The sequence below is a fragment of the Cherax quadricarinatus genome, chromosome 33, assembly GCF_038502225.1.
Source record: "Cherax quadricarinatus isolate ZL_2023a chromosome 33, ASM3850222v1, whole genome shotgun sequence".
NCBI lineage: Eukaryota > Metazoa > Arthropoda > Malacostraca > Decapoda > Parastacidae > Cherax > Cherax quadricarinatus.
This window is the reverse complement of record NC_091324.1, coordinates 13,927,420-13,943,569: the sequence shown is the minus strand read 5'-3', so window position 1 is coordinate 13,943,569 and position 16,150 is coordinate 13,927,420. Positions and strand designations below refer to the sequence as shown.

Genomic DNA, 16,150 nt, shown 5'->3' with positions numbered 1-16,150 from the left:
TTTGAGAAGCTGATGGTTGAGAAATTATCAGTATACATTTGTGGGGCAGGTACTCACTTTGAGTGGGGCATTGATCACCCCAAGGTTGAAGCCATGCTGGAATGCTGAACCAAATGCAGCTGCGATGATCACATAGGACAGCCGGGCATTGAGTCCCTGAAAAAAAAAAGACACCATGTCTATTAATAGCATTCTTAATTCTTACTATTGTAAATCCTACACATTATTTACTTTACATATCAAATTCACCCAAGCAGTACCTTTTTTTTTCAGGCAAAATGCAATAGCTACTATGTGCGCATAGAATACGTACAATTATAGTGTACTGAAAAATTAAGAGAACTGTAGTTGGTCACTTATCGAATTATTATTATTATAATAAAAAAGAAGCGCTAAGCCACAAGGGCTATGCAGCGTCACTTATCGAAAATACTGTTTGTCTAGACCATAGACTTATAAAGATAGAATACAGATGGCCCTGAAACTTCAATAGAAAAAGTCAAAATTTTTCCTCACCAAATGGCTATTATCTACTATTTATGCCCTTATGTTATCTGAACTTGCTACATTAAAAAAAAAAAAAAACTTATAACAGGGAAAAGGAGTGGCACTGTGGCAGGTGCTAGTCAGCCGTGGAAGGTTAACCAGAGGAACTATGTGGATGTCCTTGATGTAACAGTTTCAGAGATTATCACATTTCTTGTTCGTTTAGTATATATAGCTGTGCAGAAAGGTTACACTGACGATTTGATTTTAGAAAAAAATCATCTGAGAGAGGAAAAAAAAAAAAGGTATCAGGAAGTCTTTCTAAAAATAAGGTCATGGGAAATTCTGAGATATGCCAACCTTTATAACATTCTGAAATCTGATCTGTTCTCAAGGGAGGTGTATATTCATGCTGGCGGGGAGCTCTTGATCCAAGGAAGAATATCTCCTCCCCTTGGATCGAACCTGAATGCTTTCTATTTCCATGGCGCTAAATGACCCCTACGGGTTTAAAAAAAATCAGAACAGACAACCTAACCTAATCTATTCAAATGATATATACACAAAGAAAGATCGCAGTCTGCAGGATTCGAAACTACTACTGAGAATGGTCAATATTCTCAGGCAGCGCTCTAGTCCACTCGGCCACACAAGTGCCACATAGACTGGGCAGCCTGGTCCCAGCCCGGGCACGTCAGTGAGCCTCAAGCATAGATTCAAGCTATTTCAATCTATTCCTGTACGTTCTGACCTCTCAAGCGATTTTTATATCGATGCACCACGTAGAAACAAGAGTATATACAAAGAAATATCGCAGTCAGCAGGATTCGAAACTACTACTGAGAATGGTCAAGATTCTCAGGCAGCGCCCTAGTCCGGTGTGTGTGTGTGTGTGTGTGTGTGTACTCACCTATTTGTGGTTGCAGGGGTCGATTCATAGCTCCTGGCCCCGCCTCTTCACTGATTGCTACTAGGTCTGGTGGCCTGGTGGTTAACGCTCTCGCTTCACACGGTGAGGGCCTGGGTTCGATTCCCAGCCAGAGTAGAAACATTGGACGTGTTTCTTTCCACCTGTTGTCTATGTTCCCCATCAGTAAAATGGGTACCTGGGTGTTAGTCGACTGGTGTGGGTCGCATCCTGGGACACTGACCTAAGGAGGCCTGGTCACAGACCGGGCCGCGGGGGCGTTGACCCCCGGAACTCTCTCCAGATAAACTCCAGGTCCTGTCTCTCCCTGCTCCATGAGCTTTATCAAACCTCGTCTTAAAACTATGTATGGTTCCAGCCTCCACTACGTCACTTTCTAGGCTATTCCACTGCCTGACTATGACTGTATCTGTGTGCGTGTGTGTGTGTGCGTGTGTGTGTGCGTGTGTGTGTGTGCGTGTGTGCGCGTGTGTGCGTGTGTGTGCGTGTGCGTGCGTGTGTGCGCGTGTGTGCGCGTGTGTGTGCGTGTGTGTGCGTGTGTGCGTGCGTGTGTGCGTGTGTGTGCGTGTGCGTGTGTGTGTACTCGCCTAATTGTGGTTGCAGGGGTCGAGACAGTTCTTGGTCCCGCCTCTTCACTGACCGCTACTAGGTCCTCTCTCTCTGCTTCCAGAGCTTTGTCATACCTCGTCTTAAAGCTATGTATGGTTCCTGCCTCCACTACATCACTTGTTAGGCTATTCCACTTCCTGACAATTCTGTGACTGAAGAAATACTTTCTAACATCCCTGTGACTCGTCTGAGTCTTCAGCTTCCAATTGTGACCCCTTGTTTCTGTGTCCCCTCTCTGGAACATCCTGTTTCTGTCCACCTTATCTATTCCACGCAGTATTTTGTATGTCGCTATCATGTCTCCCCTGACCCTCCTGTCTGTCTTCCAGTGTCGTCAGGCTGATTTCCCTCAACCTTTCCTTGTGTGTGTATTATATATATATATATATATATATATATATATATATATATATATATATATATATATATATGTATATATATATATATATATATATATATATATATATATATATATATATATATATATATATATATATTTACATATACATACATACATATACACAAACATTATCTCTGTCCACAGCAGGATTCGAACCTTCACACTCTACATCAAAGTACGCAATACTTTTGCTATATATCCCAAATGACGAAAGCCTGGTGTGGATGTTGTGGTTAGGTGGTCATCATTGGACCATGATGTCTACGCCCTTCTAGAAAGGCATCTAGGAAAAGAGCGATAACGAATGTGTTAGGGGGCTTCCTACCACTATCACCGTGTGGATCTAAGACTTGCTTATCATGGACAAGTAAACATCTTGCAGTGCTCCTTGTTTTAAGAACAAAACACAATGATGGAGCGAGTTTTAAACACAAGCAACCCTGTGACCTGGTGGCTGAAGCTCTCGTTTCACACGGTGAAAGTCCGGGTTCGATTCCTGGCGAGGGTAGAAACATTAGGCGTGTTTCTTTACACCGGTTGTCTATGTTCCCTATCAGTAAAATGGGTACCTGGATGGTATTAGTCGACTGGTGTGGGTCGCATCCTGGGACAAAACTAACCTAATTTGCCCGAAATGCTCTGCATAACAAGCGGCTTTCTATTTAGTAGTAGGTCATTAATGTCAGCTAGGCCTGTATACCTTGTAGATGTACTTGTAGTAAATATATTATTATTATTATTATTATTATTATTATTATTATTACACGATGAATGTGTAAAGACGGCGACATGTGGGATCAAATCCGTGATACGTGGATGGCATTCTCACTGAACTACACTACAGAATCTGTGCGGAATAGGGAAGGTATGTATAATTGCTAATATCTGAACACATGATAGGTGATAGGGGTTAACAACCCTGGTAAACCTGTGCTCTCTGGGATCCTCACCCGTGCAAAAGTTTAGGCACAATGCATTACCGACAAGTTAATTAAAATTTAACTAGTTATAACTTAATAATTATTCTAGTCATTTTGATTACTGCAGTTTATGGAAGAGACTGCATCGCTATTTTAGTGATCTCGTCCAGTCTTCGCAAATTTCAATAATAAGTAATAAAAAATAAAGATGAGTTGAAAGTATAAGAACAAATATAAGAATGCTTACAGAAACCTTATTGAACACTAATAAAAAGTTAGTGTTAAAACTGCATGACTTTTTTCTCTGTGCCTATTTTAATTTTAAAAGTGCTTCTATAAAAGTAAGCAATAACAAAGCCTTGAGTTCACTCAAACTACTCCGTAACGCATGTTTATAAAATGTGAGGGAGACAACGATCAACGATGGAGAACGGTGTGTGTGTGTGTGTGTGTGTGTGTGAGAGAGAGAGAGAGAGAGAGAGAGAGAGAGAGAGAGAGGGGGGGGGGAGAAGGGACAGAATGGTGTGTGGGAGGTGGAGGGAGACAACTTATTTTGCCAACGTGGCTGGCCGGTACAGGAAGCTTATACCACACTTTTTCTCTCTCTCACACCTTTTTTATCCTACCTCACACCTCTGACTCCTTCTCCCTCACACTTCTGACTCCTTCTCCCTCACACCTCTGACTCCTTCCTCACACCTCCCATTTGCTCTCCCCACACTTCTCGCATTCTAAATCTTTCTCACACCTCTTACTCTCCTACACAGCTATCTCTCCCTCATACCACTCTCACCCTCGCATCTTTCATTCTCCTTCGTAGGCCAGTGATAGCGCGTTCGACTCACAACCGATGTACCTGGGTTCAATCCTGGGCAAGGAGGGATGTACTGCCCCTATCCAATTGTCATAAAGTAGATACCCAGGACTTAGTCGACGGTTATGGGTCGCACCATGTGGAGGGACCTAAGGAGTCCTTGGTAAGAGCCACATTTGGCTCTCTTGGGTTATTAATCCTCAGAGGTTAATAATCAGAATAGTCTTCTTCCTCCCTTCCCACATACTTTCTTTACCTCACTATCCTTCACACTTAATTATTTCCCTCATTCTTCATTACACCTTATCTCCTAACTATTCGTCACCTCTCACACTTGAACTTAATTCCCTTATCTCTTTCTCACACACACACACACACACTCGACCCCTGCAACCACATATAGTTGAGTACACACGAACTGACTCGACCCCTGAAACCACATAAAGGCGAGTACACACGAACTACAACTCGACCCCTACACTCACATACAGGTGAGTACACACACACACACACACACACACACACACACACACACACACACACACACATCCGGTATTCTCTCGGATACATTGTCTTCAGCAACATACAAGCTTAATCATAAAAAGGTAGCCAAAATTCTTAGAAACAACCCCTACAATCTTATACAGAGTATGATAAACTTGACTCTTTCTGTAAATCGATAATTTTTTTTAACACGGCCTTACCTGATGGTCGTCACAAAAATAGTAATCTCTCGTATTATGATATAAATGTCATAAACATTAAGCAATGAAAAGGTAACTCCTAAGTGTATGAGAAATGAAAAACGGAGACCCAAATATGCAATATATTCTACTCAGCGTTTCATTGTAGGTCGGTGTGGGATTTACCGGTCTCTTGTATTATCTTTGAGAAAAATCATTCATTCTCAATAAATTCGTGCACTAAGTTCCTTACTATGCAGAAAGTTTTAAGCTTTATACACTTCCGACCTCAGTGTCATCCATCCGCAAAACAAAGTATTTCCTTTCTTAAAACTAAAGCACTCTTTCGATCGCACCTAAGTGCAAAGCAAGTAGGGATAACTTACCCCTACTTTCATAATAACCATGATGTCTTCTTAGAGTGGCAATCTATACAACAGATAAAACAAACAAATGCTTCCAGATAATGTGCTCGAGCTCTTCTGTGATTTCTGTTCACTGATGATAACACTTCCTTTCTGCACCCGGGTGTTGACTTGCTGTACTCTTACACTCTGCTACCAGTGGAGTGTCTAGTGACAACTGAAGCCCAGCAGCTAGGCGTGTTACCTTATAAATAGCCTCGGCTCTAAGTTGCCGGCTCAGCGGAGTGAGGTTGGTGGTGGGCGGGTATAATGTGACGTCGCAGGAGGAGGAGCTTAGGTGATGCGGGCTCCTAATGTGCAACCTATCCTTCCCTTTCGAGTGGCATAATATGCATTACATCTAACTTGCTTAATATCTGTTAGAGTTTACACTGAATAAAATGTAAAAGTCATGTGAAGAAGTGCAAGGAAAGTTGGCGCGTGACACAGGGTGGGCGGGTTTGGCTAAATCTGCTCCCGGCTTACTTATGCATCAGCTGACAAAGCCTTGCCTACCGCAAACTGTATATTTGCCATCTTTACTCTGAGGCAACAGGGGCTGACTTTTCCCGTGCTATTACAGGAAGAAAATTAAAATAAAAAGACGTTTCCTCGTGTCTAGTCACGAGTATTATAATTTATAAATATACAGTATATATATTGACAAGAAAACTATTTTGATGATCTCGATTTTTTGCCGCTCTGGATAAGCATTGAGTACACAATAAACTTAGCCTCTTAGGCGGTACAACCAACTACATTTTTGTATGGTGAACACATACATTCACAGACATGTGCAAACACAGGTGTATGAGTAAAAGCTTCAGAGGCTTGTATAAACATTTCTGGTTTTAAGCTCCATTTTATAGCTATCCTGTATATGTGTAACTGCAGCAGGATCATTCCCACCTGGGTTACCCTAGGTTAGTAATTGTTAAATCTCTCTCTCTCTCTCTCCTTGACAAGACTTACCTCGATTATTATTATTAATGTTATTATTATTATTATCATAAAGGGGAAACGCTAAACCTATCAGGATTATACAGCGAATGGGGAAACATTCAGGTTCGACATAAGGAAGGGGAGGATAAACTCAATTCCTTGGATCAACAACCCCCTCACTGACGGAAGACTTACCACGAATTATTAACCTAGGATAACCTGAGAAATCAAAGCAGACTGACCGAAAACCATTATCAACAAAGGCCTGAATTCAGAGATGGAGTTGTAGAGTATTGGAACAAACTCCCAGATAGAGTCACTGAAGAACTTAGAGTAGCTTTATGTATAGGCTGGACGGGCACATGAGTGGGTGTGTGTGGGGCTGTGGTTGTGAGTTAGAACTGCCTCACATGGGACAATAGGTAGGTAGGTAGGTATGTGTGTGTGTGAGCAAAAAGATAGAGAGGCTGATTTTAACGTCACATTGAGGGCATTCACCGCTCACGCGTGAGCCAGACATAAACAAGTATTTTCATCAAATTCTGAGCCCAAGCTGTGGTCAAAGACAAGGCTTTTATTTCTGAATTTAAACTTGAATAAACCCGAGTTCAACTGCCCAATAATTATAGTCTCTCCTGGACTAGTGGCGCAGGTGCCAGGATGGTAGGTTTTAATGGCATAGCTGGCGAGGCCGAACCTCGGAAGCAGCAATGAACAAAAACTAAAAATAGATAATAATAATAATAATAATAATAATAATAATATCTTTATTTACTACGAGTACATGTACATGGTATACAGGTCTAGCTGACATCAATGGCATACTACTATATAAAAAGCCCCTTGTTATGCAGTGCATTTCGAATAAATTAGGTCAGTTTTTTGTCCCAGGATGAGACCCACACCAGTCGACTTACGCCCAGGTACTCATTTTACTGATGGGTCAACAGGGACAACAGGTGTCTTATGCAAACACGTCCCTAATGTTTTCCAGCCGTACCGGTGAAGATTCGAATTCAGGACCTCAGTGTGTGAGCTGAGTGCACTAGCGATCGAGCTACGGGTCACCTAAGTACCAACAGTGATTGCGTGTCAAAGAGCACATGATTAAAAAAAATAAAACTAGAGGGAGAGGAGTTGAATCCCGTGGATGTCGTATGACGTCTGATAAAACTGATTCTTGGAAAACTGATTATACAAAGGAAATTTTTTGTCAGGATGCGGGGCGCATCCTGACAAAATCGTGGAGCGTGAGAATGTACACAGTACACCAGATAGTGACTACGAGCAACACTAAAGAAAAGAAACACTGATAGGACAATGTTTCGCTACGCAGAAACACTGCTCCGATAAAGGCTTGTTTTGCAACGTGTCTTTTCTTCACAACGTTGTATGCATGTTAAAATTGAATGTTATGCTTACTTGTGATGGTTGTCTATGTTCTTGTTAACCTTGGTGCGCGAGTGCACGTTCATGTCTTAGTTTAAACTAGAACTGGCTAGTTTGTATACCCGCCCAGCTTGCAACATCCCACCAATACATTACGGTCTTACCTGCCTTACCACTCACTATATACTAAATACAATAAAATAAATGACGACCCTTCTATCAGGGTGTGCACAATATATATGAACACTGTATTGGGATAAAACAAGGTATATTATCTTATCTTACTATTTGCGATACATATTACCAATACTATTAACTATTCATAAGAAATGTATGAAATATGGGAACTCTTCGACGAGCACCCGCTATACCATATTCATTGATTCGCCATTGTTGTTACAACGTCAGGTAACTTCCAGGAAGTGCGTATCTTTTAGTGTATATATGCTAAGAGTTTACAGTAATGCATATTTTAGAGATTAAAGCATCCTTGACTGGCTGCGAACAGGTAACATGCAGCTTTAATGACATTCGTGTAGTCGACAGGTCTTGAAACTAATAAACCAATCAATTCATGCAAGTTCCTTCAAGCCTCTAAAATACTCCGTCAATAAGTGTCAATCCTTAAAGCTAATGCGATCATCAGTGCGATGTAAGACAAGCTGAAATGCAAGATATATTTCAAAGGGCAGACATGCTATTAATATATCCGAGTATCTAATTATATTGCTAGTGAAGGGGTTTGATCCAAGGAAATGGAGTCACCTCTCCTTCCTGAGATCAAACCTGATGACCTCCCATCCCTCATGTGCTGTATAGACATTATTAAGGATTCTAGCGATTCCCTATAATAATAATGATGATGATGAATGTAAATTCACTGCTCAAAATTTATTCCATGAGGGACATACACATAAAGTGGTTCTGGATGATCATCAACAAAGGATGACCGGGTTACTTAATACCATTTGCAATGAAATACAAAGAAATACAAAGTACCCCCATAGTTTATCGCTAAAGAAATCCAAAGTGATCATACAGAATTTCTCTATGATAACACAATGTGAAGATCGTCTATTTACAAACACAAAAATTACATTACTTATTTCTAAAACAATAAGTGAGAAATACCAAAATTTCGGGTAAAATAATTAGACACAACAGCACGTTCCCATGAAAATAAGCATAAGATATCTTTTCTCATTCTCACATTTGCTTTATATTAAAAAAATTTCGCCACTTGTGTATTTTTACCGGAGTTACTTATTTTATCTGTCTTTCCATCTTTAAATACCTTACTGCACTTTCTTACCCTTAATACTTACTTTTTCTCTCCTTAAGTCTTCTTAATCGCTCAGGCTTTCATTTATCTTCCCAAACGAAAAAAAAATACTCAAGCAACTTTTATTTAGAATTTTTACATTCAAGGTATTATTTTTTTTATCATACAAATATGACTTAGATCGCTTATATAAATATATCTCTCATTAAACGTAAGAGCCCACAATATTTAAAAGTCAAGTTGTAATAGATACCAGCAGAGAAAGTTCTAGGCTCGGTAATGTGATAACATTTTCCAGCATGATGCAAGAGTTGCTCTTTAACCCCACTGACTGCAGCTTGGCTGTACACTAAACATCAAGAAGAAATAAACTTTCAGTATTTATTGAGACACACTTCTGGCCATCGCATATCAAAGCAGTTCTCATATTTTACCCTTAGCTACCCACACATCACACCCTTCCCTTGGCTACTCATCTCACGTCGCTTAATGTATATCATACATGTGTCCAACTATTCACATTACAGTAACGCCGCTCATAATTGTTAACTTTCATGACATGTCGCAGACAGTCGCATCCAGGTGCTACCTAAGTTTAAACGTCACACCTCCCTCTCCGCCAATCACAGTCATTGCTGCCAAAATTTAAACGTCACACCTCTCTCTCTCTCCGCCAATCACAGTCATTGCTGCCAAAATTTAAACGTCACACCTCCCTCTCCGCCAGTCATATTCACTGCTGCCAAACTCTCCGCCAATCACAGTCATTGCTGCCAAAATTTAAACGTCACACCTCCCTCTCCGCCAGTCATATTCACTGCTGCCAAAATTTAAACGTCACACCTCCCTCTCCGCCAATCACAGTCATTGCTGCCAAAATTTAAACGTCACACCTCCCTCTCCGCCAATCACAGTCATTGCTGCCAAAATTTAAACGTCACACCTCCCTCTCCGCCAATCATATTCACTGCTGCCAAAATTTAAACGTCACACCTCCCTCTCCGCCAATCACAGTCATTGCTGCCAAAATTTAAACGTCACACCTCCCTCTCCGCCAATCACAGTCATTGCTGCCAAAATTTAAACGCCACACCTCCCTCTCCGCCAATCATATTCACTGCTGCCAAAATTTAAACGTCACACCTCCCTCTCCGCCAATCACAGTCATTCCTGCCAAAATTTAAACGTCACACCTCCCTCTCCGCCAATCATATTCACTGCTGCCAAAATTTAAACGTCACACCTCCCTCTCCGCCAATCACAGTCATTCCTGCCAAAATTTAAACGTCACACCTCCCTCTCCGCCAATCATATTCAGTGCTGCCAAAATTTAAACGTCACGCCTCCCTCTCCGCCAATCACAGTCATTCCTGCCAAAATTTAAACGTCACACCTCCCTCTCCGCCAGTCATATTCACTGCTGCCAAAATTTAAACGTCACACCTCCCTCTCCGCCAATCACAGTCATTGCTGCCAAAATTTAAACGTCACACCTCCCTCTCCGCCAATCACAGTCATTCCTGCCAAAATTTAAACGTCACACCTCCCTCTCCGCCAATCATATTCACTGCTGCCAAAATTTAAACGTCAATCCTCCCTCTCCGCCAATCACAGTCATTGCTGCCAAAATTTAAACGTCACACCTCCCTCTCCGCCAATCACAGTCATTGCTGCCAAAATTTAAACGTCACACCTCCCTCTCCGCCAATCATATTCACTGCTGCCAAAATTTAAACGTCACACCTCCCTCTCCGCCAATCACAGTCATTCCTGCCAAAATTTAAACGTCACACCTCCCTCTCCGCCAATCATATTCACTGCTGCCAAAATTTAAACGTCACACCTCCCTCTCCGCCAATCACAGTCATTCCTGCCAAAATTTAAACGTCACACCTCCCTCTCCGCCAATCATATTCAGTGCTGCCAAAATTTAAACGTCACGCCTCCCTCTCCGCCAATCACAGTCATTCCTGCCAAAATTTAAACGTCACACCTCCCTCTCCGCCAATCATATTCACTGCTGCCAAAATTTAAACGTCACACCTCCCTCTCCGCCAATCACAGTCATTCCTGCCAAAATTTAAACGTCACACCTCCCTCTCCACCAATCACATTCAGTGCTGCCAAAATTTAAACGTCACGCCTCCCTCTCCGCCAATCACAGTCATTCCTGCCAAAATTTAAACGTCACACCTCCCTCTCCGCCAATCATATTCACTGCTGCCAAAATTTAAACGTCACACCTCCCTCTCCGCCAATCATATTCACTGCTGCCAAAATTTAAACATCACACCTCCCTCTCCGCCAATCATATTCACTGCTGCCAAAATTTAAACGTCACACCTCCCTCTCCGCCAATCATATTCACTGCTGCCAAAATTTAAACGTCACACCTCCCTCTCCGCCAATCACAGTCATTGCTGCCAAAATTTAAACGTCACACCTCCCTCTCCGCCAATCACAGTCATTGCTGCCAAAATTTAAACGTCACACCTCCCTCTCCGCCAGTCACATCCTACTGCTGCTTAGATTTAAATGTCACGACTATTTTCTTTAACTTGTTCTCCGCTTATAAGTTGCATTATTGCTGAACTGCCATTTGTTTATTTTCTTCGTGCACGAATTTTATTTAAATTCATATTTGTTGTTCTTGGTTAAGTTACAATAACGTATATTAACCATCATTTAGTATAAGCTTAGTCAAAGTTTAATTCAGTTTAATTCAGAATATAATGATAAACAGCTTTTGCATCGCACATCGTCATTTTATCCGTAAATTGTTAAAAAAAGTGATTTTTGGCTTTCTTCAGTAAAATAATATAATGTAAACACGAAAAAAAAAAATTGCCTATTGGCCACTACTAGGTAGGTCCAACTCCCACCCACACATGCACCTGCCCAACCTACATATAAAGTTACACAAAGTTCGTTTCCACTCGTCTGTAGGTCTACTGTTAAAACACTTCTCTATATCCTTTCTAAATTTAAATTTGTCCAATTTCAGATAGATATTTTCAGAATGTTATTTATATACCCTCTGTTTATTCCTGCTTTTCATTTGTACACATCAATAATATCTCACAATTTAAATCTTGCCAGAGACCCCAAATTCAGTGTCTTTATTTTATCTTAGTAGGAAACGTTTCTCAGACATGGAATGACCTTTGTCATCCTTCAACGTATGTTTTTCAGTTTATTTATGACCATTCTGTAATATGAACATCAGAAATGAGCAGCATAATCTAAATGAGGCCTTATTAAAGATTTTTTATTATTTATTATCACACTGGCCGATTCCCACCAAGGCAGGGTGGCCCGAAAAAGAAAAACTTTCACCATCATTCACTCCATCACTGTCTTGCCAGAAGGGTGCTTTACACTACAGTTTTTAAACTGCAACATTAACACCCCTCCTTCAGAGTGCAGGCACTGTACTTCCCATCTCCAGGACTCAAGTCCGGCCTGCCGGTTTCCCTGAATCCCTTCATAAATGTTACTTTGCTCACACTCCAACAGCACGTCAAGTATTAAAAACCATTTGTCTCCATTCACTCCTATCAAACACGCTCATGCATGCCTCCTGGAAGTCCAAACCCCTCGCACACAAAACCTCCTTTACCCCCTCCCTCCAACCTTTCCTAGGCCGACCCCTACCCCGCCTTCCTTCCACTACAGACTGATACACTCTTGAAGTCATTCTGTTTCGCTCCATTCTCTCTACATGTCCGAACCACCTCAACAACCCTTCCTCAGCCCTCTGGACAACAGTTTTGGTAATCCCGCACCTCCTCCTAACTTCCAAACTACGAATTCTCTGCATTATATTCACACCACACATTGCCCTCAGACATGACATCTCCACTGCCTCCAGCCTTCTCCTCGCTGCAACATTCATCACCCACGCTTCACACCCATATAAGAGCGTTGGTAAAACTATACTCTCATACATTCCCCTCTTTGCCTCCAAGGACAAAGTTCTTTGTCTCCACAGACTCCTAAGTGCACCACTCACTCTTTTTCCCTCATCAATTCTATGATTCACCTCATCTTTCATAGACCCATCCGCTGACACGTCCACTCCCAAATATCTGAATACGTTCACCTCCTCCATACTCTCTCCCTCCAATCTGATATTCAATCTTTCATCACCTAATCTTTTTGTTATCCTCATAACCTTACTCTTTCCTGTATTCACCTTTAATTTTCTTCTTTTGCACACCCTACCAAATTCATCCACCACTCTCTGCAACTTCTCTTCAGAATCTCCCAAGAGCACAGTGTCATCAGCAAAGAGCAGCTGTGACAACTCCCACTTTGTGTGTGATTCTTTATCTTTTAACTCCACGCCTCTTGCCAAGACCCTCGCATTTACTTCTCTTACAACCCCATCTATAAATATATTAAACAACCACGGTGACATCACACATCCTTGTCTAAGGCCTACTTTTACAGGGAAAAAATTTCCCTCTTTCCTACATACTCTAACTTGAGCCTCACTATCCTCGTAAAAACTCTTCACTGCTTTCAGTAACCTACCTCCTACACCATACACTTGCAACATCTGCCACATTGCCCCCCTATCCACCCTGTCATACGCCTTTTCCAAATCCATAAATGCCACAAAGACCTCTTTAGCCTTATCTAAATACTGTTCACTTATATGTTTCACTGTAAACACCTGGTCCACACACCCCCTACCTTTCCTAAAGCCTCCTTGTTCATCTGCTATCCTATTCTCCGTCTTACTCTTAATTCTTTCAATTATAACTCTACCATACACTTTACCAGGTACACTCAACAGACTTATCCCCCTATAATTTTTGCACTCTCTTTTATCCCCTTTGCCTTTATACAAAGGAACTATGCATGCTCTCTGCCAATCCCTAGGTACCTTACCCTCTTCCATACATTTATTAAATAATTGCACCAACCACTCCAAAACTATATCCCCACCTGCTTTTAACATTTCTATCTTTATCCCATCAATCCCGGCTGCCTTACCCCCTTTCATTTTGCCTACTGCCTCACGAACTTCCCCCACACTCACAACTGGCTCTTCCTCACTCCTACAAGATGTTATTCCTCCTTGCCCTATACACGAAATCACAGCTTCCCTATCTTCATCAACATTTAACAATTCTTCAAAATATTCCCTCCATCTTCCCAATACCTCTAACTCTCCATTTAATAACTCTCCTCTCCTATTTTTAACTGACAAATCCATTTGTTCTCTAGGCTTTCTTAACTTGTTAATCTCACTCCAAAACTTTTTCTTATTTTCAACAAAATTTGTTGATAACATCTCACCCACTCTCTCATTTGCTCTCTTTTTACATTGCTTCACCACTCTCTTAACCTCTCTCTTTTTCTCCATATACTCTTCCCTCCTTGCATCACTTCTACTTTGTAAAAACTTCTCATATGCTAACTTTTTCTCCCTTACTACTCTCTTTACATCATCATTCCACCAATCGCTCCTCTTCCCTCCTGCACCCACTTTCCTGTAACCACAAACTTCTGCTGAACACTCTAACACTACATTTTTAATCCTACCCCATACCTCTTCGACCCCATTGCCTATGCTCACATTTGCCCATCTATCCTCCAATAGCTGTTTATATCTTACCCTAACTGCCTCCTCTTTTAGTTTATAAACCTTCACCTCTCTCTTCCCTGATGCTTCTATTCTCCTTGTATCCCATCTACCTTTTACTCTCAGTGTAGCTACAACTAGAAAGTGATCTGATATATCTGTGGCCCCTCTATAAACATGTACATCCTGAAGTCTACTCAGCAGTCTTTTATCTACCAATACATAATCCAACAAACTACTGTCATTTCGCCCTACATCATATCTTGTATACTTATTTATCCTCTTTTTCTTAAAATATGTATTACCTATAACTAAACCCCTTTCTACACAAAGTTCAATCAAAGGGCTCCCATTATCATTTACACCTGGCACCCCAAACTTACCTACCACACCCTCTCTAAAAGTTTCTCCTACTTTAGCATTCAGGTCCCCTACCACAATTACTCTCTCACTTGGTTCAAAGGCTCCTATACATTCACTTAACATCTCCCAAAATCTCTCTCTCTCCTCTGCATTCCTCTCTTCTCCAGGTGCATACACGCTTATTATGACCCACTTCTCGCATACAACCTTTACTTTAATCCACATAATTCTTGAATTTACACATTCATATTCTCTTTTCTCCTTCCATAACTGATCATTTAACATTACTGCTACCCCTTCCTTTGCTCTAACTCTCTCAGATACTCCAGATTTAATCTCTCTATATATATATATATATCTATATATATATATATCTATATATATATATATATATATATATATATATATATATATATATAAAGTCGAAGTATAACCTTAGGACTTCTGTTATTTAAACTTAATTATATTATACTGCTCGATTTTTATTATATAAATTTTACAATATTAAATGGGTTGAGCAATAAAAACGGTTATAATTTGGGTCTATGGGAAAAAGCTCTTTTGGTAACTTAATAATGAAATTAAAAACAACGTTTGGCTTACGCCTGGTAACGCTGGGTGCATTGTAAAATCTTGAGCGTGCATTTTTCGCGAACGCAAAAAAAAAAAAAAAAAAAAAAATAGGATGGGTTGCCTTCTCAGCCAATCACATCTTCATTCTTAAATTTAAACACCACACTTCCCTCCTCGAAAAATCACATTCCACTGCTGCGTTAATCCAATCATAATTTAGTATTAGAAAGCACCTTGAATAACGTATAATCGAAATTCAGGTAAGTGAGTTTATGACCTAAACACTTCTTGTCCAATAACAATGTAAATATTCCTCCTTCTTATTCCGGTCAATTAACATAACTAAAACATCTCACTGATGTTTGCATATTACAGACGAAGGAAATCTTTATATATGGCCTTAACTGAAGTGTTCCTGGGTTCGTCGAATTAGTCTAGGAAGAGTAACAAGATCTTGAGAAATAAGATACTGTAATGGTTTGGTCTGCTGGGTTTAAAGACAACTGTTTACACGAATGTCATTGAGGTTGAATGTCACCTGTATACCACCAGTCAAGTATTATTCAATCATTAATATAGGGATTAAAGTAAACTACGTGTGTATGCATACTGAGATATACACCCCTCCAAGTGTAGATACACTGCTGCTCTCAGTGCATACACTTTACTAAGATACAGTCTTCAGAATATATGTACTGTTCTCAGTGGTGGTAGTACTCTGTTCGTCAAGAAACAGGACGAGTGCTTCCTGACAAGGATCTTAA

At 40.7% G+C, this 16,150-nt stretch overlaps 1 protein-coding gene across 4 annotated transcripts in view; it reads right to left on the bottom strand.

Moving 5' to 3' along the window:
• Positions 1 to 16,150, bottom strand: part of LOC138853541 (solute carrier family 2, facilitated glucose transporter member 1-like) — a 366,551-nt gene that overhangs the window by 16,859 nt on the left and 333,542 nt on the right. For 3 of the 4 annotated variants that reach the window (XM_070090831.1, XM_070090832.1, XM_070090833.1), the window contains one exon: positions 58 to 156. In XM_070090831.1, coding sequence (XP_069946932.1) covers positions 58 to 156 — 99 coding nt within the window. Of the gene's footprint in view, positions 1 to 57; positions 157 to 5,226; positions 5,441 to 16,150 lie in introns of those variants that run through there. The other variant, XM_070090834.1, reaches the window with a different exon arrangement.